The 25,485-nt window shown below is 45.4% G+C and overlaps 2 protein-coding genes across 3 annotated transcripts in view; one reads left to right on the forward strand and one right to left on the reverse strand.

Annotated features, from left to right (window-relative positions):
• Positions 1–4,449, forward strand: part of ABCC2 (ATP binding cassette subfamily C member 2) — an 85,124-nt gene extending 80,675 nt beyond the window's left edge. The window contains exon 32 of the mRNA XM_066238676.1: positions 348–4,449. Coding sequence (XP_066094773.1) covers positions 348–477 — 130 coding nt within the window. The 3' untranslated portion in view covers positions 478–4,449. The remainder of the gene's footprint in view (positions 1–347) is intronic.
• Positions 4,450–7,851: 3,402 nt separating this feature from the next.
• The window catches only part of DNMBP (dynamin binding protein), a 118,962-nt gene continuing 101,328 nt past the window's right edge, over positions 7,852–25,485 (reverse strand). For both annotated transcript variants that reach the window (XM_066240517.1, XM_066240518.1), the window contains 8 exons: positions 25,090–25,220; positions 23,685–23,789; positions 19,617–19,745; positions 16,448–16,780; positions 15,891–16,070; positions 14,433–14,631; positions 11,115–11,662; positions 7,852–9,461 (listed from right to left, as the gene is read on the reverse strand). In XM_066240517.1, the coding sequence (XP_066096614.1) occupies positions 9,276–9,461; positions 11,115–11,662; positions 14,433–14,631; positions 15,891–16,070; positions 16,448–16,780; positions 19,617–19,745; positions 23,685–23,789; positions 25,090–25,220 (1,811 nt within the window). In that variant the 3' untranslated portion in view covers positions 7,852–9,275. The remainder of the gene's footprint in view (positions 9,462–11,114; positions 11,663–14,432; positions 14,632–15,890; positions 16,071–16,447; positions 16,781–19,616; positions 19,746–23,684; positions 23,790–25,089; positions 25,221–25,485) is intronic.

Below are 25,485 nucleotides of genomic sequence, written 5' to 3' on the forward strand. Positions count from 1 at the left end.
CGCTGGCTACAGAGCTTCCCAACCAAAGATCTCGGCTGCTACCCCTGTAAACTGCCTTCAGTTCCTCTGACGGATGGCATTTGAAATGGGGTAATGTCAGTGATCTCAGAAACTGGGTAGGATAGGCTCCCTTAAATCATGTGTATCTTTAAAAAAAAAAAGCTTATGTAAATTGGTTCATACTGCATGTATTCCTCTATTTCTTGATTCTTTTGTTCAACATTACATATGGTTTTTGTAGCCTTGTAGGAATGCATGTACCACCACGTAGTGCTGGCTATTCTTACAAATGCCAAGATTTGACATGCTGCTGTCTAAGACCTGCACTTCCTTCTCCTTTGTTTCAGAGTAATGGTCCTAGACAATGGGAAGATCGTCGAGTATGGCAGCCCTGAGGAACTGCTGGAGAAACCTGGCCCGTTTTATTTTATGGCCAAAGAAGCTGGCATTGAAAATGTGAACAGCACCACCCTCTGAGAGACGGTCCCATGGCTCAGAAAAGGACTAGAAAAATCATTCCTTTTTTAATTTTGTTTTTGGGAACTGTATCATACATAGAGAAGTGTGTGTAGAAGGATTGTACATGAACACTCATGTGCCCTCTACGAAGTTAGGCAATGAATATTATCAGCTACATTAGAACTCCCTGATGCTCCCACATGGATCCTACCTCTCTGCTAGCTTGCTGCTCACCCCCCGGAGGTAACCACTCTCCTGAATTTTGTGATAATTATCCCCTTGCTTTCCATTTTAGTTTTACCACTTTGCATGTGTCTTTAAACAATGTGTATCTTTTAAGAAACTTATGCAAATGGCCTGACTCATACTGCAAGCATTCTTCTATGACTTTTGTTCAGTATTACTTTTGAGATTTATCCATGTTGATGCCTATCGAGGGGTTAGTTCATTGGCACTGCTCTGAAGTATAGCAGTGTGTGAACACGTCAGTTTTTCTATTTTAATGTTGGTCAGCAGTAGGGTTACTTCTAGGGTTTTTTCCCAATGATGAACAATACTGTTATGAACATTCTAGTATATCATTTCTGAGCTACATGTGCAAGACTTCCTTCGAGTATAATGCAGGAATGGGGGCTATGCACCTGTGCACATGCATATATTAGCAATGCCAATTTTAAAACATCTTGTCAATCCAATGAGTATGAATTGATATCTCAATGAGGTTTTAATTTCTATTTCTCTGGTTACTGTTTAGGTTTCAGAGGGGTTTCCACTGGTTGTCTTTCATGGTGCTTTATCTCCTTGTGTGCCTTCTGAAGTTTTACAGCGAGCTGCTCACTCTCCTTAGCATTTTGTCCATAAACACTCTTGAGGCCTCAGTTGAACCTGAGCTGTGCTAAGAACTGTGAAAGTGCCTGCCTGTCACTTGGGGACATTTCCCAGAACTTTTTTGAATTAAATTCTCCTCTAAGAAGCCTGACCTGTGGTGGCGCAGTGGATAAAGCGTCGACCTGGAATGCTGAGGTCACCAGTTCAAAACCCTGGGCTTGCCTGGTCAAGGCACATATGGGAGTTGATGCTTCCTGCTCCTCCCTCCTTTCTCTCTCTCTCTCTCTCTCTCTCTCTCTCTCTCTCTCTTTCCTCTAAAATGAATAAATAAATAAAAATAAAAATAATTCTCCTCTAAGGAGTCTCAAACTCTATAGTTAGTGTGACTTTAGACCACAATTCTATGCAAGAGCCAGCCTGTGGTTTACACATTTCCGCGGGCGATTCCTACCCTTGACCTAGGTCAAGTTGGAGACAGCCGTGTTGCCTTGTTGACCCCTCCTTCACAGCAGTGTTTCTTCCCACTGCTCTTAACCTTCCCTTTTCCAACCACATCAGTCATTGGGCCCTTCCAGTTTTGTTTCTCTGCCCCCATCACTTCTGCCATCATTCAGGTTCTCATCACATCTAACCTGCACTGATGGTACCAGTATCCCTACTTCCTGTATTGCTTTTCTCAAATCCATCCACCCGGAGATCCCAGGGTTCAAATATGCAGAACTGACCAGTAACTCTTCTGCTTGAACCCCCTCCTTCAGTGGCAATCCAGAGTAAAGGTAAAATTCCTTAGTATGGTTTTAATAAAGCTCCCTGACATCCAACCTAATCTCATTGCTTCTAACTCCTGTATCTCACATTAAGCTCCAGCAACATTAAAATGCTTTTAGGTTCACACACGCGCGCGCACACACACACACACTGTTACCTTTTGATTCTAGCGCTTTGCTTATCTATCCTGTCTGCTGGAATACTCTGTGCTCTGGCTATCTCCAATTCATTAAAACTCAGCTAGGAGGTCATCTCCTGAGACTCCCTCTCCTCTTATGCCCCAAGCTAGCTTCAGTGCTGTAGTGGATTTGCAATCTTTTGAGTAGCTCGGCATCTGAACCTCAGTTCTCCATTTGGGGACTTTCCTAATTTAAGATCATTGGTGGGAGCCCAGGGGGGCAGCCATGTGACTAGGTTCCATTAATCAGATGTGCCAGTGCCAGATTTTGATTCAGGTGCTGGGAACACAGAGGCAGGGAAATCCGTTACGGGAAAGGCGATGGCAGTCTTGACAGTCACATCTATTGTCCAGGGGTGGCAGTGGTGGTGGTTCTAGCAGCCAGGTCCCGTGACACTCAATATGACGCTGAGCATCACTGCTGGCTTTAAACACTCAAATCTGGCTTTCTCACTCTCCTAGCATTAGTGAGATGCCTACTATCATTTGAGAACTTCCTTTCTGCTTAAGTTCAGCAGAGTTGGGAACTGTTGTTTATAACTAAAAAATATGCCCCAGCTAACTTGCTCTTATTGCATTTATTACATTGTCGGATAATTCTCTCTGCTTGGGTGTCCCTCACTAAGCTGTGAGCATCCTGAAAATAAGAATCATTTCTTACTATATTTTTTTTCTATCTCCAGTGGCTAGAATATAGCAAGTACATACATATTTCTGAATGTTCAAAAAATCTTTAAAAAGTTCACTGGGAAAAATGTAAGCCAAGATTGCAGCAACAAAGTTGAATAAAACAAAGTAACTCCACACTGACACATCAATACAAACAGGAAGAATAAATACCAATCAGACCTCAATTTTTTGCAGGTGAGTTTTGTAAAAGTGCCTTTGGAAATACCTTCTGAAGAAATTTGTTTCATTTAGGTAATGGGATGAGAATATGTTTAAACACAAATGTATACTGATCACATCTTTATTTACAATCAGCAAACACTATGGTACAAACATTAACATCGAGGTCTTTAAAACTTTTACAGTTTAGATTTAGTTAGCAAAGATCATGTTCAACTATAAGCATGAATTTAATCTTCTACACAGATGAGACACTAAACTGTTTCTAAAAGGCTTCACACTGTTCTAAGATACATGTAAAAAAGATTGTAAAAATGCATAAAAGAATTAGAAGCACTCCATTTTCATAATATCCCTTTTTTATTGGTTATGCTGTATAATTTACGGTAACTGTTACAGTGAGAAAGCAACTAGTTAGGGAAGAAGTAGAAAAAAGAAAGAGAAGTGGATGGATGTAAGGCAGTATTTCCTCTAGGTAAAATTAAGCATAAAAATAAGAGTTACAGGAAGAAAAGAAAAATGACAAGACTATTTTGGTTCTTACTAGTTTTATTTTATCATTGATTTGAGAGAGGGAGAGAGAGAGAGAAGTATCAACTCACTATTCCACCTGGGTATTCCATTGAGTTTTGCACTCAGTGGTTGCTTCTCATACGTGCCCTGAGCCCCAGGAATCAAACACAAGACCTCAGTGCACCAGGATGATGCTTTATCCACTGAGATACCCAGCCAGGACCCAGAGCTCCCTTCATTTCTAATAATCAAGGTCTTGGTCACCATATTGGTAACCTCTTGGATAGTTGCCATGACAGCCATTTGGTTATTCTGCTCTTGGGTGTCCACTGGGAATGCTGGGCTCTGTTGAAGCAGCAGTCTGTGGTATATTCACCTGCTGCTTGCTGCTTAAGCCCATAGCTACTTGTTCTCTCTGGGCAAGAACTCTGTTGGTATCCATCTGTAGAGATTGTCAAGTTGTCCACTGGTTGTACCTCTGGACACAGAAGTCTCTCCCCATACGTGGTGCTAACACCCTTGCCGGCTGGCTTCTTTATTACTGAGCACCCATGTGCTGCTAAATGGTGACCTGGTTTGTCAGGGTTTACATCATAAAGACACCTCCTAGTCCTATAAATATATGCCTGATACATTTATTAGTTAGCCAGTTACCCATTTACTTTTATTTACATTTATCTGTAAAGCAATTACACTTTGGCAGGCTTTTCATTCTTCTTCGAAAGGTTTAATTTCTGCACACTTGACTTCAGTGTTAATGGCTGACCAGAATCCTTTTGTATTAGGTGGATCTAAAGTAGGTGTGTGGCTCAAGAACCACATCTGTCTTGTTTTTGTAAATAAAGTTTTTTTGGGAACAGAGCCATGATCAGTCGTTTCTGTATTATCTACGCCCGCTTCTGTGTTACAGTGGAGGAGTTAAGGGGTGGTGACAGGCTGAATGGACAGCAAGGACCAAAACACGTGCTGTCTGGCCTTTTACAGAAGAGGTTCACTGACCTCTGTTCCGGAAACACTGGTATAATAGTCTGGGGTTGGTCGTTTCTGTTCTCAAAAAGACATTGGCCTAAAAAATGTTGTGACTTTATTCCTGTGGTGGATAAAATGGTCCCCAAAGATGTCTATGTCCTAATCCTCAAAACCTATGAGGATTTACCCTACATGGCAAAAGGACTTCGCTGATGTGATTAAGGGTATGGTGATGGAGAGATTATCAAGCCATTTTAGGCCACGAATTTGTGGTAATTTCTGAATCTGTAGAGGATCCCGCCATCAGTAAGCCCAGCCAAAAGTGCGTTCCGATGCTTATCTCATATCTGTCGCCCTTCTCTCAAATAGCAAAGATCTTATTCGGCCAGGTCATATTTGGAGGTAAATCTTTTTTCGATCTTACCTGAAAGGCTGTCCCTGGTTAAAGTGAGTCATGGTGACTCCTATGATCAGAGGAGGCTGGGACAGGTCGGGAGTCTCTCATTGTCAGCTTCCCTGATCTTGGAGCTGAGGAGGTGCTGCTGTGGGAAAGGCTTGGAGCTCTACTCCTCCTGGGGTCCTGGGATGCGCCGCCCGGCCGGGGGGTGGGGGAGCACAGGTCCTGACACGGTCCTGCGGAGTCAGGGGCGGGGTCCCGTGGGTGCCTGCCAGCCTCCAGTGAATGTTTCTGAAACACCCTGCCACTGCCCAGTCAGCGCCCGCTCCCTCCCACCGCCACCCACCCGAATTTCCCCCTGGGAAGGCGCTAAGGCCACTCCGCGCTCCTCGAGGGGCACCTCTGAGTGGTGGTACGACATGGATAGCCCTGTGTGGCCGGCCAGGCCAACCCCGCAGTTAGCTGGGGAAAACTCCGTTCTCGATACGTGCAAAACATGAATATTGATCCTCACTAATAATGGCAAGAAGTGTCCGTGGGGTCAGTGAGATAACGCAGGCCTCAGGTCGGAGGTCATTACCCTGCTCTGTGGCACTAGTGAGTGCAGCACTAGCAAAGGTGAACAGTTAACATGTCAACGCGACACACTAACAGAGGAGAGGCTTTAACCCTGTGAGTAGCGTTCGGTGACCAGGGGTTTAGAATGCTGTCTGTAAATCGGCCGGTTTCTCAGTCCTCAAGCCTAAGGTTCTGCAAGTGAAACAGAGTTCAGAGCACAGTGGTGTTCTTTCAGGGCCTGTTTACATTCCTGACCCTGAAACAAAACCCACTCAAACAGTCTCAGCTTCACAATTAAAACAGGGTGACACAAAATTCAATCCTTATTAAAACCTTGTACTTCTAGAGCTCAGAGTGCACAAAAATTTGCAGACATCGTCTGCAATAATCCCGAGAGGCCAGAAATCTCCACTTTACAGATGACGGTTAGATTTCCCCGAGCCCCACCCGTTCCCGGGACTCTGGGATTAGAGCACACTGAAGCCGCTCCCAGACAGGAAGGGGAGAAAACTCAGGAGAGGAAGCAAGCCAGCAAACCGGATTTGGAAATTTGCTTCAGTAACACTTCCTCCTGTTGTGTCTGAAACATCTGACACCCTTTTCCTTCCTTAGTTTTTGTAACTCCGACTTTTCTGGCAGTAGAAAGTGCCATTAAAAACATTGCCCAGACGCTTCTCACACTTTAATGACATACAACCCCCTGAGGACCTAGTGAGGTGGGTGGGGCCTGCGTTCCCACCCAGCGCCCAGGCTACCTGATGGATACTGCTGATCTGAAGCCCACACCCGAGGAGCAAATGAACACCTGGCGTTTTAAAACAAAATCCATCGTTTTGTACACGTGCCCGCATCCCAGTGACCTCGCTTTTGCCAGCGAGCCAATTTCTTCAATTTCATATGCTTCGCAGGATGCTCTTTTCCATTCATTCTTAGCTATCTTTTGCCCAAATCATTCTCCAGTAATTAGATTTTCTTGCCTTTGATCTTCCTCCCTATAAACTATCCTGTTACCTTAGCTTTCCTAACACAGGCAAGCCACTGAAGAACCTAGTTTACTACCAGATTCATTAAATCTAAATTCCTTGCTTGGACCACAAGGCTCTCCAATACACTGTTTACTGTGCGTCAGGCTATGTTCTAGCACTCTCCATGAGCTAACTCATTCCATCCTAACTCCACAGGTGGATAGTATCACTATCTCTACTGTAGATGAGGAAACAGAAGCATGGTTAGGTAAGTTGCCAAGGTCACAAAGCTCTTAAGTGTCTTAAGTCATGATAGTCTGGCTCTAGAATAAGGTGTAAAAACTCAGCTTGAGGGCCTGAGGCCCGAGTTTAAATTCAGGGTTCATCAGTGTGATGCGAGCAAGTCACAATGTCGATGGACCCCATTTTCCTAATCCATAAAGTGAAAGAGCTGACCTATAAGTTTCTTTCCCACTCTACCTATTCAGCCATTAGTTCTGTCCCTTATCAATATCATGTGATTGCCTGTCACCGTGCGTTGCCCTCAACCCCGCCTCTGCCAGCACCCCTGCTCCACGGCCTCTCCCACTCCCAATCGTGCCGGAGCTACTGCCATACGGCCCGTCTAACCTCGCAGATGTCCCCAAACTTTTTACATAGGGGGCCAGTTCACTGTCCCTCAGACCGTTGGAGGGCCGCCACATACAGTGCTCCTCTCACTGACCACCAATGAAAGAGGTGCCCCTTCCGGGAGTGCCGGATAAATGGCCTCAGGGGGCCACATGCGGCCCGCAGTTTGGGGACGCCTGCGTGCACTCGTTTCCATAGTTCAGATATCAGGAAATACTAACCTTTTAGGAATTCCAGCTTAGAGAATTCAGCTCTTCTGTTCTGCCAGGATTTTAAGAGTATAAAATAAAAAAAAAGCAATTGCCTATAGTATAGACATCTTGAGTATACAGTAATCCCATTGATATTATATTTGACAAATGAATTTTTGACCTGAATTTCTTCAGTTCACCACTCCCATCTGGAATTTGGGCATCATTTAACTACCAGGAAGGTACCCTTGGAAACCGGAGAGGATGGATGAGTTAAACATAGACGGAAGTTAAGAAAACACACTCTGCCTGACCTGTGGTGGCGCAGTGGATAAAGCGTCGACCTGGAAATGCTGAGGTCGCTGGTTCGAAACCCTGGGCTTGCCTGGTCAAGGCACATGTGGGAGTTGATGCTTCCTGCTCCTCCCCCCCTTCTCTCTCTCTGTCTCTCTCTCTCTCTTCTCTCTCTCCTTTCTAAAATGAATAAATAAAAAAATAAAATTTAAAAAAAAATAAAAAAAAAAAAAAGAAAACACACTCACAGCCCTTAGAAATGCTTTTATTTATAAAATTACTACTTCAATAGAAACACCTCTAAATATAAACACTATTCACAAGAGGCTCACATTGCTGCCTTCTGACTGACCTGCCTGCACACAGGGGCTTGGAGTCCACAGCTATCTCCCAATTCATAAGGATCTTTAGGCTGAAGGTGTGCTTGGAAGAGCAGGGGCTGTAAGGCTATTAATTCCCTTAAGACAAAATTCATAGTTTCCTGTTCCAAGGTAGGCTTTGTATCTGGGGCAGAGCTTAAGTAAGAGCCCTACTCAGATAAAATCTTCAGGGGGAGAGTCTTAGTGTGAGGATTAGCAAATGTCTTCCTGAGGCCGGAGAAAGGTACAATCAGGCACTTTACAGGTACAATCAGAGACTGTGGTCTCTGAAGCTTGGAGGTTAGAGGTAAAAGAGGAAATGCTTATTTCCCAGTCTAGGATAAGCTACTTTTGGGACTGCTTATCCTAATTCAAATAAGACACGTGTTAGTTTTTTGTGTCTGTGGACAGTCGTGAGCTCGGATGGAGAATGGTACCCAGTCTTTCACCAGCTGGACTGGCCCGCATTCACTGCAGAGCGAGCCCTTCCGATGCAGTGACCAAGCTCTGAACCTGTTCTTCCAGGAAAACCTACTAGTTATTGGGCTGCAGAAAAGCAGGCCGGAGAGATTACACACACAGACTGTATGAAGCAGAGTTGACAGTCAGAAGGTATAAATGACTACACCTAAAAGAAACGACAACCTTTAGATAAAGGTTGAAGGAAAATAAAGACACTAAACACTTTCAAAAGCAGACAGAAAGCTGAATGCATAACCAATCTGAAAACGCAGTGAGACAAGAAAATGATTATATGTGGTAGGGTTTTCAGGACTTTTAGAAATCGGGATAGGCACATACGTGTGAATATATGCAAGAGATTGAAACTTTAAAACACCAGAATTGGTACAATCTCAGCAAACTCCTTGCTACAGACAAAGGCACAATCTAAAAGGGCTTCCGGAGAAATTTTCATCCAAGTCGGTTTCCGTTAGGTGATTGGGAGCATGGGGCCATCCAAACTCAGTGCAACCACCGGCAACACCTTCTAATGCTGTTGCATAGCTCCCAGCATGCACAGCGTGCCAACCTTCACTGGAAATCCCTCAGCTCCACCGGCTAAACCTCAGGGCTTGCTGCTCTTCTCATGGTCACAAAATTATTTTCAAGCCTTAGGGTTCATTGCAAATTCCAGAAATTCTAGTAAGAATCAAGGTTGGGAACCCAATTGAGGAGAACAAGATGTGTCTGTGCCCCCGTGGCATGGCTAAGCGATGCGGACAGGGCCTATGTCTCTGGAGCAGGGGCCCAGTGGGCCACCAGACCCCTCAGCAGAGGGAGTGAGGGCGGCAAGGTCGAGTGGGCAGCAGAACAGGTTCAGGTGTACTCAGCTTTGCGAATATAATTGGATGGAACATAGCCCTTCCTCCCATTAACTTCGGCTAACCACCATTCTGTGTTTCCTGTAACATCTTTAAAGTCCAGGATCTTCAGTCTCTGATTGGCTGACACACTCAGCTCATTTGGGTTCCGCGCTTTGAAGGTATAGACAGCAAAGTAGACCTGTGTGAGGGAGGAAAAACGAGTTAGGCAATGGGAAACTGCTTGGAGGGCCACTGTCCCACAGAACTTCCTGCAGCAATGGGGCTGGTCTACATCTGTCCCTTCCCACAAGGTGGCCCCCCTAGCCACATGTGGCTATGGAACACTTGAAATATGGCTAGTAAGACAGAGGAATTTGGTTGTGGGGTTTTTTATTCTTTTTTTATTTTAAGATTTTATTTATTCATTTTTAGAGGGGGGGGGGAGAGAGAGAGAGAGTGAGAGAGAGAAGAGAAGGAGGGGAGGAGCAGGAAACATCAATTCCCATACGTGCCTTAACCAGGTAAGGTCAGGTTTCGAACCGGCGACCTCAGCATTCCAGGCCGACACTTGATCCACTGCACCACCACAGGTCAGGTGAGGAACTTAATTTTTTATTTTTATTTCATTTTAACTGAAACGTTTTCGTTACCTACATATAGCTGGTGGTTACCATAATGGACAGGACAAAGTCAAAGAAAACCAAAATTCACAGCATTGTTGCCTTGAAGGGTAGAAGGAAACCTCAGTCAACATGGAAGATGGATGAGATCTTAGGATACCCTTCTGTTCTCCAAATACAGAAATTCCGAATTTCAAGAACTTAAGAAAAACACACACACAACTAACCTCAAAGCTAAAAAGGATGATCCGGTGCCAATAGCAAAGATATAAGGTGAAGAGAGGGTGGTACTCGGTGATTGGGAGAAGCCACGAGACCACTGGGCACAGATTGGGGTTGTAGGACCCGGTCAGGGGCAGGAGCCGATGAGGACAGACTGAGCTCCCCGTACAAAGTCAGAATCTAGGAAAGGGCCATTTGTCCCTCAACTCATCTAGGAAAGCTGTCCCCTGGCAGGTGCAGAACTGGGTCTGCCCGGGCTGTGGGCAGTAACGGAACAGCAGAGAAGCCGCGGCACCGCGCTCTGCTGCAGCGCCCAGGAGCACAGCGGGCAAGTCTGGGCTCAGAGACTGGGACAGCTGGCCTTCTGGAACCCAGAGCTTGGCAAAGGCCACCGCTTCCGCGGCCCAGGGCATGACCGACTCCTTCAGCAAAGGCCACCCCCACCGGAGACGAGCTCCCAGACAAATGCTGTGAAACAGACACGCAGCTCCCCGCTGCAGGACTGAGCAGGGGCACTGGGCAGCAAGCCAGGGGCTCCTCAGCTGGGGACACGAGAGGGGCTCTGAAACATGCGGGCACAAAAGAAATGGGAAAAATTGAAACAGAGCCAGAATTTTATTTCTAAAATCTAGACCTAAAAATACAGTACTTGAATAAAAACTAAATAATGGGTTGAACAGGAGACTTTATACAACTAGGGAATTAGTTGATTAGAAGAGTGGGAAAAGGTTTCATCATAACACCTTGTAAATGCCCAATGACACGGAGAAGGGGCTCAGAAACAGCCCGGGGGGAGTCAGACACAGAAGGGGCCCCGAGGTGCTGAGGTGACCACACTCCCCATAGTGAGTTTCCACGTGTGCTTTACAACGTCGTCTGTGAGCCCATCTGCAGACCACACCCCGGGTCCTGGCGAGCCCCCAACACCGCCCCCCCTCCAGCTCCTGGAAGCATTTCATGCACCCTCAACACGCCCACCACCTGTTCTGCATGGGAGCAGGCGCGCTCACCTGGTTGCCTTCTGCCTCACTGCTCTCTGCATCCTCGTTTTTGTCTTCCAGAGACGGAGCTGTTCTCGCACATCCTTTCCCGAGGTCTTTACCCTGCCCGTCTCGCTCTGGTATGGAGCAACTGGCCACTTCTGGATGCCTGGGGTTTCGGGAGCTCCTCAGGGTGGGGGCAGGCTGGTCATTGTCTCGGGCCACATCTGCGCAGTCCCAGGACCTGGCCTGGGAGGTGGGGTGCGGGACTGCCAGGCAGCTGGGAGGACCACTCTCCGAACTGCCCGTGTTTAAGGAAGTGCTGAGAGTTTCTTGGTCAAGTTCCCTCAATGAAGATCTATCTTGAAGCTGCTTCTGGCAAGGCCCCGAGGTAAAGGACACAGCCATGCTGCTGGGGTTGAAGGTCAAGGGGCTGTTGCTGTTCTGCGGGGGGCCCCTGGGGGAGGAGCCGCTGTGCTCGGACTCAGTGGAGGAGTGGCTGCCCACGGAGGCGTCCGAGTGGCTGCGCCGTGCGTTGTACGGCTTCAGGAAGGAGCTGTACACAAAGCCTTTGGTGACTGTGGGGAGGAAAAACACACATGAAGAGCCTTTAGCAGAAGGCGCAGGGGAGAGGGGGAGTCAACAGAGAAGAAACTATGGTTTAAAAGACACAAAATAAGATGCCCAGTGACAACCCAGGTTAGACATTCAATCCCTGGATGCAATGTGGGTGGGTGGAGACGGCACGCCGTGACTGCCAGTCCATTCCTGTCACAACCTCAGAACAGAGGAGTGATAGGAGGCCTTGTGGAGTCAAGGGAACAGTAATGAAAGGCCCAGCTGGAGGAGCACAGGAGGGCGGTTTAACAGGATACGGAGATCATGGAAAAGAGACGGAGGGAGGACTTAATGGCGGGTGTGTTCAAACAGTGTGGTGGGGAGGGAGCTGAGAACCACCCTCCCCGCGGCAGGCCCCTCAGGTGTGCCTCCCTGCCTGCTTTCATCACGACACTCGAGTCTCCGTGTCTGGAGCAATGCGGTGGACTGCTGTGAGGAGTCAAGTGGGGCGCTGTTGACACCCACGAGACACACACATAACACATGCACAGTGCCTGTCACTTCCACACGCTGCCCGAGATGACGACAGAGTGCCCTGAACTAAAGCTCTAAAGCATAAACCAGGAATTGAGAGCCCCAGTCCATAGGAAAATGTCTAACAGTGTTTTTCAACCACAGGTCTGAGGACCAGTGCCAGTCTGCTAGAAATTCCGTGCCAGCCACTGTTGTGTAATACTAAGAAAGAAATATCTGTCCAGGCAGAGACCCGGAGTATGTACCCCAAGTGAGCAACAGCCATCTGTCTTGACCTTCCACGTGTTCCTTGTAGCTGAAGCCAGGCTGGCACACTAGGTTCTACCTGCTGAACGATGGGAAGGGGTCCCCTGGGCAGATGGCGAGGATCAGAGAGTCTCACAGCTGATCGTGATACTGTGGGCTTCTTGCTACCACTCTGTTCATCCGGGTTGATTGACTACAAACCCCAAGGATGATGGAACCCTTTGAACAACTTGGATCTTTACAAGGAGTTCCTCTGTCCATGAACCCCTCAGTGTCTCACCTGTCCATCACCCTGGAAGGCCCCAGCCTTTGACCTTCCTTTCCCATTCCAATCTCTATATTTTTCGTAAGCAGGAATAGGGGGAGAAAAAAAAATCCACAAATACTTTTAAAGAAATTGAGAAATGCTAAAATGTTGTTCAGTTCCGGTCAATGAGAACATAGATATTTATTCTATATGCCCACAATCCATATCTAAAATGCTTAGGACCAGATGTGTTTTGGAATTTATATATACTGTATATTTCATAATATGCTGAACAGGGTCAGTACCCCATATTAAAATCCATTAATATTTCTGTAACAAAATCTGACTCTTCACAAAGGACCAGTAACAAGTATAAATAGCCTCATATAATCATATTCACTTTTTTGCCACCAAATAAGTTCAGATTAGGCAGGTTTTGGCAAACAAGTTCTGAAAAAAATAAAAACTTCGATTTTTCCCAGCTTTTGAGATTTTGGAAATGTGGGAAAAGGATTATGGATCAGTATTATTCTTCGCACTTTTCTCTATATTCTGTACATCTTCCTCATGCCCCCCACAAGACAAAAAAAGCTATGGGCTGTTTAAAGGTCATTCCCTGAATGGTCATGAGGTCATATTGTTATAGGGGAAAAAAAAATCTCAAAAAGCAAACAAAAACCTCTTTCCTACAGTTTTTTTTTTTTAGGGACAGAGAGAGAGTCAGAGAGAGGGATAGATAGGGACAGACAGACAGGAATGGAGAGAGATGAGAAGCATCAATCATCAGTTTTTCGTTGTGACACCTTAGTTGTTCACTAATTGCTTTCTCATATGTGCCTTGACCGTGGGCCTTCAGCAGACCGAGTAACCCCTTGCTCGAGCCACCGACTTTGGGTCCAAGCTGGTGAGCTTTTTGCTCAAACCAGATGAGCCTGCGCTCAAGCTGGCAACCTCGGGGTCTCAAATCTGGGTCCTTGGCATCCCAGTCCGACGCTCTATCCACTGTGCCACCGCCTGGTCAGGCTCTCTCTTACAGGTTTTAAATTTGCACACTCGTAAAACACATTCACAGAACATGGAAGAGGGCAGCTCTTGGTGTGGTTTGCTCAGACCAGGACGTGAGGGCACAGTCCCCACCAGGCAGCACCCGCCGCCTGTAGGAGCTGGAAGACGTGGGCAGATCTTGCAAGGGAAGAAACAGAATCCCTCTGGAATTTGTAAAAAACAGAAACAAAACTGAAGACAGGTTTTGTTTCAGTGATGACTTGGGCATTACACTCACTCTCTAGCGATGAATAAAACTTTCAAGGGCCTGACCAGGTGGTGGCGCAGTGGATAGAGCCTCGGACTGGGATGCGGAAGGACCCAGGTTCGAGACCCCGAGGTCGCCAGCTTGAGCGCGGGCTCATCTGGCTTGAGCAAAGAGCTCACCAGCTTAGACCCAAGGTCCCTGGCTCCAGCAGGGGGTTGCTCGGTCTGCTGAAGGCCCACGGTTAAGGCACATGTGAGAAAGCAATCAATGAACAACTAAGAAGTTGCAATGCGCAACGAGAAACTGATGATTGATGCTTCTCATCTCTCTCCATTCCTGTCTGTCTGTCCCTGTCTATCTCTGCCTCTGTAAAAAAAAAAAAAAACTTTCAAGGTTACATTTCCCTTTAATCAAAGGCTCTCATATTTTTTTTCCTGGCCTGGCCAGGATTCAGGTGCAGCCCAAATCTTCCTCACTTAGAGTTACAGTAACCTGATGCCCACACTCTTACCTCCATTGTCAATCAGCCAGCGGTTCTGACTGCCCATGGGGTCCTTCTTTTTGATCACGCCCACCAGGTCACCTTCCAGAAGAGAGACATCCAGGTCTTGGGCAGCATTGAAGTTCCGGTCTGCCTGGAAGAGTTTTTCCGGGGGGTACCTCGCCAGAAGAGAGGCCCGGAGCTCTTCCGACTGCAGCAGGTAACTTGGCTGAAAGGCAATGCAAGAAATCCATACCATCGATGAAAGCCCTCCCCACCCCAGCTGCCATATTGAATCCTAACACCGCCAGAGTCTAGAGATGGGGCCATGACAACCAGCTGCTCGCTACCAGACGTGCCTGTGCCTGAGCCCTCAGGCGGCTGGGTACAAATCATGATCTCTTAGGTCACGCTTTGGTGCCTTTGTAGCTGTTAAGAAAAAACACACAGTTGTACCCTGTTACCTTGTTATACAAAAATGTGGTTAAAATTAACTAGGTCTTCTTCTTGTAGTTTGCTCTATGAAGCTAAACAACTGAGACTTTCCTCATGCTGACCTTCCCCATCTATAAAAACCAATAATAATCATAAAAATAAGATAAAGTAAAAAAATAATAAATTTGATTCTCCCTTGTAAGGTAATATCAATGAATGTCTATGAGATTACATGGGGCAAAAATACTATAAACAAAGGCAGTCTCAGTCTTTCAGATTATGACCTGATGTCATCTGGCATATTTTACCAAAGGTTTCAAAATATGGAGGAATTGCATTTAAAAATACATACAAGTCCAGGTAAAAAAGTAGTCAGCCATGAATTGTCTGTCAGTAGATCAGATAATTACCTCTTCTAATACCTGATCAAAAACAGGGAGGCGTGGCAGAATGAACACACCCTTAAGTCAGTCCCCTTCATTCATTTAATCAAAATACTAACACTTTCCTAACTCCTTTTACTGTCTAGACTAAAATCCAAAAATGCTTTCAGAGCCATTTGGAAGTCCCCATCAAGTGCGAGGGAACCATAGGTGGCCCCAGCAGGCACATCTGTGGTAGGTGATGCTCAGTAACAGTGAATATTTGGTGGATGAGCCTAACAGATGGGAACTCAACAACCTTTAGTCTCCATTTACTGTGAAGTATTTAAACTGCTATTAAATCGCTAATCTGTAGAGACAGAGCTGGATCCATCAATATTAAAAATAACAATGACAACAGCTTACTTATAGAGTGCTTAGTAATTGCCAGGCAATTTCTGAGTGCTTTGCATATATGAACTCAATTAAACCTCATTATACCTCTATGATGCAGGCGTAATTATCACCTGTGTTCTAAAGACAAAGAAGCCAAGGCACGGAGCGTAAGGTCCTTGCTCAAAGACACACGGTGAGTGAAGCGTCTGTGCTGGGATCTGCGCCCAGGTGGCCTCGCTCCATGGCTCACCTTCCCACACTAGGCCCTGGGCCCCTTCTCTAGCTCTGGACTCACCAGGCCCAGGAGCGGCTTCCGAGCAGACTGGCGGTCCACGGTCCTCCTCTCAAACGGCCTCCTGCTCGCTGGGAGAGTCTCTGGGAAGAAGGTGAAAACTTGGAGTTGCTGCAGAACTCGGCTGTGCTCTTCATGGAAGACGGCAATCAAATTCCCCTCCCGGCCGGCGACTTTGAGTAACTGGAGTCCGTGGGAAGCGCGGAGATAGAGGAAAGACGAGAACACGCGTGAAAGATCCCAGGACGGGCAGCCTCATGAAGCCACTGTGAGCTGAAGTTCAGCGGCAGTCACTCCGTGTAAGCTACCAGCGCGGCAGCCCGGTCCGAGCACCTGGCCGACTCTCCTGGGGCCTGTGCAGGGCGGAGGGCCGTTACAAGCCCTGGGCTTCACGGCACCATCAAGGGATCAAGAATCCAATTCCTACCGGGCTTGACCTAATAACACAGTTCATCTACCTAGTTCGCATAATGTCTCAAACAACCCTACTGTGCCTTTCCAGAAAAAAAGCAGGGGAACTACCGGGGAGGAACTCTCCGCAGGGGGAACAAGGGACTCACCGAGAGCAGGGGCTGCAGCTGCTCCAGGGCCTGGCGCACGAAGTCGCAGTGCGCCTCGGCGTAGCCGTGGATGCAGTTGGTGAAGAGGCTCTGCGCGTACTGGTGGAACTTGGGCAGCTCGTCCAGCAGCTGCGCATTCAGGGCCTCGTAGTTGTTCCGGGCCGACTGCAGCTCCTCCAGGGTCTTCTTGTCCTTGAGCTTCTCCGCCCGCTCCGTACAGTTATAGAAGTCCAGCAGCTTGTCGAAGCGCTTCTGCACCAGCTTGTGGGGCCCTGTAAACATGCTCAGCAACTGATTCAGGGGGGAGATGACAAGCCGCTCAGTCCTCTCCTTCTGTAGGGAGAAGAAAGGCGCATTGCTCAGTAGTCCGTGGTTGTTATTTTCTAAAATACTCTTCAGGCTCATTTTGTTATGTCCTGTACCACCGGCTTTATTCCTAGAGCACACAGGTGACCATGACCCAACAGTGTCCTACTTACCTGATACCAGGGGCATGTACCTACTCCACAAAACTGCTCAATTTACAACTTTTCACCCAACAATTTGCTCACACCAGAGTTTATAAAATATGCTAATACGCCCTGGCCGGTTGGCTCAGCGGTAGAGCGTCGGCCTGGAGTGCGGGGGACCCGGGTTCGATTCCCGGCCAGGGCACATAGGAGAAGTGCCCATTTGCTTCTCCACCCCCCCCTCCTTCCTCTCTGTCTCTCTCTTCCCCTCCCGCAGCCAAGGCTCCATTGGAGCAGAGATGGCCCGGGCGCTGGGGATGGCTCCTTGGCCTCTGCCCCAGGCGCTAGAGTGGCTCTGGTTGCAGCAGAGCGACACCCTGGAGGGGCAGAGCATCGCCACTGGTGGGCGTGCCGGGTGGATCCCGGTTGGGCGCCTGCGGGAGTCTGTCTGACTGTCTATCCCCGTTTCCAGCTTCGGAAAATTACAAAATAATAATAATAATAATAATAATAAAAATAAAATAAATAAATAAAATATGCTAATATCTCCTTAGCTATGCAATTGGTAACAAATGCTAAACCACACACATTAATATGATGGTTGCAATGGCTGACCAGGCGGTGGCGCAGTGGATACTCGTCAACCTGGGATACTGAAGACCCAGGTTCAAAACCCCAAGGTCGCTGGCTTGAGTGTGGGATCACAGATGTGACCCCATGTAGCTGGCTTGAGCCCAAGGTCTCTGACTTGAGCAAGAGGTCACTGGCTTGGCTGTAGCCCCACCCCCTCGTCAAGGTAAATATGAGAAAGCAATCAAAGAACAACTAAAATACTGCAACTACAAATTGATGCTTTTCATCTCTCTCTCTTCCTGTCTGTCTCTCTCGCTCTCTTGAAGGAAAAAAAAATTATGATTGCATTACAACCCAGATGTAACAGTCTGTCTGGTATCACTTCCTATGCACAGATGTCTCTGTAGCTTGAATTAGATTTAGTTGTTACATAAACCAAGGCTAGAGAAACTTTCTCACACCTTTTCTGAACACGGCTAGTTGGTAATATCTGTTTTCATTTTTCAAAGGATTTTTCTCTTTAATTCTTTCCAGTGGGACAGACATTGAGGGCACGGTATCGACACATAAAAAACATAAATAGGAACTTAGTTATTTTTTAAAATGCTAATGTTAGGTCACCTGTCAGGTCCTGAGTGCATGTTTTCTTCAGCTTCAAGCCATTCAGGTATCTATAAGATACTATCAACCCCACCAATGTCCTCCTACTTGGGACCAAACAAATACCGCATACACTTGACTCGTGAACCACGCAGGGGTTAGGGGTACCGACTTCCTGTACAGTTGAAAATCCATGTATAACTTTTGACTCCCCCAAAACTGTACTATTAAAAGCCTACTATTGACTAGAAGCCATACCAACAGTCAATTAACACATACTTTGTATGTTATATGTAATACAATCTGTATTCTTACAATAACGTAAGATAGAGAAAAAATGTTAAGAAAATCATAAGAAAAATCAAATACATTGATAGGATTTATTGAAAAAAGTCTGGCCTAACCAGTGTTGATGCAGTGGATAGAGTGTTGACCCAGAATGCTGAGGTCCCTAGTTTGAAACCCCTAGGTCGCTGGCTTGAGTGTGGGGTCACTGGCTCGGCTTGAGCACCCCAGTCAAGGCACATATGAGAAGCAATCAATGTACAACCAAAATGAAGCAACTACAAGTTGGTGCTTCTCATCTCTCTTTTCTCTTTTTCTCTTTCTCCCTCCCTCAAATAAAAAAAAAAATTTAAAAGAAAAAAGAGAAAAGTCTGTGTATAAGTGGACCCGTGTATTTCAAACCTGTGTTGTCCAAGGGTCAACTGCGTATCTATTTAGAATTTCCCAACAATTTGGCCTTCAGTACTTCTTTAGTTTGTACAATCTCAAAGATCTATTTGTTAACCTCTTAATTCCAAAACGTTGCTTTTTTTTGTGTGTGTGACAGAGACAGAGTCAGATAGGGACAGACAGACAGGAAAGGAGAGAGATGAGAAGTATCAATTCTTTGTTGAGGCGCCTTAGTCTGCTTAGTTGTTCATTGATTGCTTTCTCATACCTGCCTCAACCAGGGGGCTACAGCAGACTGAGTGACCCCTTGCTCGAGCCAGCGACCTTAGGCTCAAGCTGGTGAGTCTTGCTCAAACCAGATGAGCCCGTGCTCAAACTGGCGACCTTGGGGTCTCAAACCTGGGTCTGATGCTCTATCCACTGCGCCACCTCCTGGTCAGGCTCAAACATTCCTTTTTTTAAAATTAATTAATTAATTTTTTTATTTTATTCATTTTTAGAGAGGAGAGAGAGAGAGAGAGAGAGAAAGAGGAGAGAGACAGAGAGAGAGAAGGAGGGAGGAGCTGGAAGCATCAACTCCCATATGTGCCTTGACCAGGCAAGCCCAGGGTTTTGAACCGGCGACCTCAGCATTTCCAGGTCAAACGTTCCTTTTTAAGTTATTTGTATGAATACAAATAGGTCCTACCTGTCCCTTTAACTTACTGAAAGTCCTGTTTGAATATAAAATCCTGACAGAAGTTTCCTAGAGGATGGCCAGGACTCTGATGCAGAGCATGTTTTGTGGAGTTTCCTTTTCCATGAGCCAGATGTCAGAAAGAGCCCAGGAAGAGGAGCCACCCATGACAAGTGTGTTGAAGACAGTCACTTACAAAACTTGTGAAGAGCTGGTCACTGATGTAGCGATGCACCTTCTCGAACTGTTCCAGGTCCTTGTGTCCCTTCTCCACGCACACATCCCACATGCTCACAGCGGCCACCACTTTGACGCAGGCTGATTCCTGGAGCCAGGCAGAAACAAACACAAACGAGCTCAAACAGAATGCTCTAGCTTTCATCCGTCCTAGAGAGCAGTTGGGACAAAAGGGCTCCAGAATTAAAAATTTTCTGTATCGTGTAGCACTTCAAGCATCCTCTCATGAACTATGGTTTACGAGCACATGAAAAAACTTTTAATTACGGAAAAATTGGTGACAGCTTTTATCATCCCTTTAGCATTTCTCTATGTCCCTAATTTGAGGTTTCTGAATGCATCAAAAAGTAAATTGCTGAATTAGAGTCAAGAAGATTCCTGCAGGATTATAATAATAAACAATCACCCTGCTCTCAAGTCTTAGCCCAAGCTGTCACCTTCTCACAAACAACTGTCCCTGCCCTGTGGGTAATGACAGCCTTGCTCTCCACACTCGGCCTCAGCACTCCTGATTGCTCTTGCTAAAACACCACCTTACACACAATACAATTTACTAACGTGGAGGCAGGACTTAATTATAAAGATGCTGAAAAAATGAAAAAAATAACAATGCCTAGCAAATACCTCCTGGCGGTCCCGACAACTTTTAAATCCCAAGCTGATTCTCTTTGGCTACTTGAAAGAATGCTGAACTTCTGCCTTCTTTACTTGAGTTCAGGGAAACCTTATTGTTTTGATGTTAACCCAAATAAAATCTAAAAGTCTATTAATATATATCAAGGGTAAATGAAGTCCCTGAAACAAAAATCTCAGTGCTTCATCCATTGGTTTGATATTTCATTTTACCATATTTTAGACCGCTTGTCTGTAAGTCCTCTGTCTGTACACATAAAGTCAGTGTTCCATTGAAAAGGCAAAGTGGGAAAGCTTTCTAATTTCCCCCAAGTGGGAGAATTAATGTGAAACATGATGTCCCCTTATTCTTCTACTTTTTTAAATTGTACTTAATTTTATTTCTTGATTTTAGGGAGAGAGGAATGGAGAGAGGGGAGAGAGAGAAAGAGACAGGAATATTGATCTGTTCTTGTATGTGCCCTGACCAGGGATCGAACCTGCAACATTCTGTGCTTCGGGATGATGCTCTAACCAACTGAGCCATCCGGCCAAGGCTTCCACTTATTCTTTTAAAGGAATGTTGAAGTCGCAATATATCAGTCCATATGTCAATGTAGAGACCAAATTACACTGTCAGTGACCCTCAGCTTATGTTCTCGCTGGCTCTTTCTATCAGCCAATCTATTATCTAATGTTATTACTGGCAGGGCCTTTTCATTTTATGTCAGTGATGAAACTGTTCAACATTTTCTCCTTCAACTTCCACTGTTAGTAGTCCGAACCAATCTGATCTGCCCTTCAAATGGTTGTCAATGTTACTTGTGTCCCACCTCAAAATGCTACCACCCACTGCTATGCAGATGAGCCTTTTAAGAGGTGGGGTCTTGGTGTACACTTGCTATACATTTAGAAAACATGGAGAGAAAACAGCCAATAGGGGGAGGTACCAAGTAGAGGAATGATAGAGTCAAGTCTCAAACAAGGGAACATACGTGGTGGTTCTCCCAATATTTTTTTGTCAAATCTCTCACTTGAAACCAGTGTGCTCCTTAAATTTCATAAACCCTAATTTTTAATAAATTAGTTTCTAAAAGGTATAGTAGAGAGTTTTTACATATGAAGGGAGAGAGTTTGATATTTAAAGGAAATGTAGGGGCATTTCAAATCAATGGGACTACTCAATAAATGGTGACAACTGGATAGCCAATTGTGAAAAAATAAAGGTGAATCCCTACCTAAAACCCTTGATATACTAAAGTGAATTCTAACTAAGTCATTAACACTAACATTTAAAAAAACGATAAAGGCACTAAAACATGGGAGATATTTGTTTTTATTATCGCAGAATAGGAAAGGTCTTTTTAAGTGAGACAGAACTAACAAGTCATAAAACTTCACAGACTACACAAAAGTGAAACTTTTATACACAGAGAAAACACTTTAAGTGAACTCAAAAGCAACAAACTTGGGGGAAATATTTGAAAACCATCATCTCAGACATAGGGCTATTTTCTCCAACTAACAAATCAGTAAGTAAGTACCCCCCAAATAGAAACAAATCACAGAAAAAGAAATACAGTGACTTAAATAAGAAAATATCCTCAACTTTCATTCAAAGAAATGAAAAAAAATTTTTTTTTATTATTATTTTTAATTTTATTTATTCATTATAGAGAGGAGAGAGAGAGAGAAGGGGGGAGGAGCAGGAAGCATCAACTCCCATATGTGCCTTGACCAGGCAAGCTCAGGGTTTCGAACCGGTGACCCCAGCGTTTCCAGGTCGACGCTTTATCCCACTGCACCACCACAGGTCAGGACAAGAAATGAAATTTTTAATTATATTAAAATAGCATGTTTATACCCATCATTTAGACAAAATAAGACACCTTAATTTTGATAACCCTGTGCATTAGCCAGGGACGGGGAAACCGTTTCCTACATTAATATATATTTTATACATACATCAACAATATCTAGCAAAATTTACACTGTCATGATTTATCAAAAAATCGAGTACTCTGGCTTTCAGATATACTCACATAAATCAGAAAATTATGCATCTACAAGGATATTCCTGTGCCAATGTTTCTCATTTTTGTAACTAAAATCCAAATGACTATCAATAGGGGACTAGTTAAATATATTATGGCACATCCATCCAATGAAATATTATGCAGTTGTAAAAAGAAAAGAGTAAGGCAGCTCTTGTGCGTACAGGTATAGACTGACTTCCCAAATGATGCCATTATGTGCAAAACCTAAGCTACTCACCAATGTGTAACACACACACACACACACACACACACACACACACGGCAGGAGAGAAGAATCCAATGAACGGCGCTTGCCTCAATTAAAGACAACTAGGAGACAGGCGGGAAGAATAATTATTTTTACTTGTTACTTATCCCTTTGGTACCTTTTGAAGTTTATACCATTTACTTAGTAAAAAAAAATTCTTTTTTTTTAATTTCTTGGGTTTTTTTCCCAGAGACAGAGAGTCAGAGAGAGGGATAGACAGGGACAGACAGACAGGAACGGAGAGATGAGAAGCATCAATCATTAGTTTTTCGTTGCGCATTGCAACACCGTAGTTGTTCATTGATTGCTTTCTCATATGTGCCTTGACCGTGGGCCTTCAGCAGACTGAGTAACCCTTTGCTTGAGCCAGCAACCTTGGGTGGGTCCAAGCTGGTGAGCTTTGCCCCAACCAGATGAGCCCGCGCTCAAGCTAGTGACCTCGGGGTCTCGAACCTGGGTCTTCCGCATTCCAGTCTGACGCTCTATCCACTGCGCCACCGCCTGGTCAGGCAAAGATTCTTTTTTTAAAAGCAGAGGACCTCTTTTTAAGAAAACTTTCATAGGATGAGATTTTTATATGTGAGGGACAGGGTTGCATCATATCTGTATGTTAACTCCATTCTATAAACTGAAGAGAGAAACGAGAAATATGAACAGAACGGAGCCCGGTCGTGGTTCTGACTTCATGAGGAAGCACTGTCCTGGGATGAGGCAGGACACCCAGGCTTGATCCCCTGGGCGCCGCTGGCCCTCCAGTCCAATGACCTCTGAGGCCTTCTGAAGACCAACCAAATAAATTGGAAATGAATGTTATTAGAAAGACCTCCATAGGAACTCTTCAAAATGATTTGACAAAATGGACTGTGATAAGTGCTTCTTCCGTAACTGGATACAGGGGGAAAATAGTGATGAGGATTGTGGCGGAGGAAGCGCTGGACCACTTTAAAATGAACACAACAGTGCTGACCTTCTAAAGGTTATTAACTATACAACCTATAGGAATTCCAATAAAAGTATGTCATGGCATAATGGTCATTTGAATCCAGAATGAACAGAAAGAGGACTGAGTAACCCCATATGTGACCCTCACTAGTGCGACGGCTTCACTCACCCGGATATGCTGGAGGTAGAGAGACAGGTCTCGGATAAAAGATTTGATCAATCTTTCTTGCATTCGGAAGTTCTTTTCTGTTTCTTCAAATGCTTCATCTTTTATCTGTTCAAAATAAACAAGAGCTATTAGCAGATCTGAATTCTCCCTCAATCTACCTTAACTGTTGGCAAAAGTATCTTTCTTAGGACATCTTTTATTTAAATTTTAAACCTTTGATGTTTCCCAGAATCATACTAAATTAAATTTAAACACCTTTTTTTAAAATTTTTTTTATTTTATTGTGTTTACATAGATTCAAGTGTCCCAACGAATACACACACCCCCGTGTCCCCCTCAACATCCCCCTATCCCCCACCCCCAATGCCCTCCCCTCCTCCCTCCAGGATTTGTTCTTCTGCTCTCTGTAATGCTGTGTTATGTATATATAATTTCACCAATCTCTTTCCATTCTCTGATCCCATCCTGTCATCCCCTTTCCATCTGCCCATTTTCCCTCTGGTCCCTTTGATTCCACCTCTGCCTCTATTCTGCTTCTCAGTTCACATTTAAACACCTCTTGATGTTTTCCTGAATCAGAGGAAATTAAAACACTTCTAAATGGCTTTGAGAGATCTCCAAAATACACCAGCCCCCTCTGCCCCAGCCCACACAGCTTACGCCTCTGCTCCTGACGGAGGCCCTGGGCTCTGGCCAGGTGGCTCTCTTCACCATCCTCTCTGGCACCTGCCACATTGGCTGATTCTGTGACTTCACCCCCGTGTTGCTGCCTTGCCCTCGCCTCTTCCTATGCCTACCCTGTCCCCTTCCTTACTTAAGGCTTAGATTAAATCTCTTGCCAATAGGCAGCTCACGCTCACTGAGCTCCTGTTTTCTTAAGAACTACAGCAGGTAGCAAACAAACTGCAGAACTCAGCAACTGACTTTTTGCCAGCTTGCATTTTCCTTGACTGGTATCGTGTATACATTGTATCATGAATGAAGTCTGGAGACTTCAGATCTACCCTCAGCACTGTCCATTAATTGTTTTTCAAATCACTAAGTCCCTTATGTGTGACATATGGTATTGAACTCAGGTGAGCTCTTAAATCCCTTCTAGGTGAATGGGTCTGTAATTTTCATTTTATCTCCCTAAATAAATTATAAGCTTAGATGGGTGTCCAAAACCACAATAAGTATATAGTGACTGATTTGGCCTTCTGACTTGCCTTTGTACACTGGCACCTCACCAAGGCATGGACAGAAGACTGACATACCCAGGAGCTGCAGGTCCTTTATCTACCAGCCAGCAAACACCCAGGAGGGACTACGAGGGAGTTGTGCCAACTGACACCAAGCAGGCTGCCCCGTGGAGCCCTGAAAAGCTGCCAAAGACATGTTGAACCTTCCAGTGCAGGACCCTCACCTGTGGAGCAAATCCAGTGAGGTGCTTCAGGTGACTGCTAACTCGGTTGGATTTCTTGATGATGGAGTGGATGTTCAGTTTAGAAATTTTCTCCATGAGACTATCTTCATCGCCCTTCCGGTATTTGAGGACTAGGGAATGAGTCAAATTGGTGAGTTAAGAAAGCTCTTTCCTGGCCCAGGCCAGTGGTTCAGTAGATAGAGCATTGGCCTGCTGCATGGACATCCTGGGTTCGATTCCCAGCCAGAGCCCACAGGAGAAGTGACCATCTGCTTTTCCTCCATTTCCCTCTTCCCCTTCTCTCTCTCTTCCTCTCCCACAGCCAGTGGCTCGATTGGTTCAAGTGTGGCCCCAGAGTGCAGCGCTGAGGATAGCTTCATTGAAGCACATCAGCCT

The sequence above is a fragment of the Saccopteryx bilineata genome, chromosome 7, assembly GCF_036850765.1.
Source record: "Saccopteryx bilineata isolate mSacBil1 chromosome 7, mSacBil1_pri_phased_curated, whole genome shotgun sequence".
NCBI classification, from domain to species: domain Eukaryota; kingdom Metazoa; phylum Chordata; class Mammalia; order Chiroptera; family Emballonuridae; genus Saccopteryx; species Saccopteryx bilineata.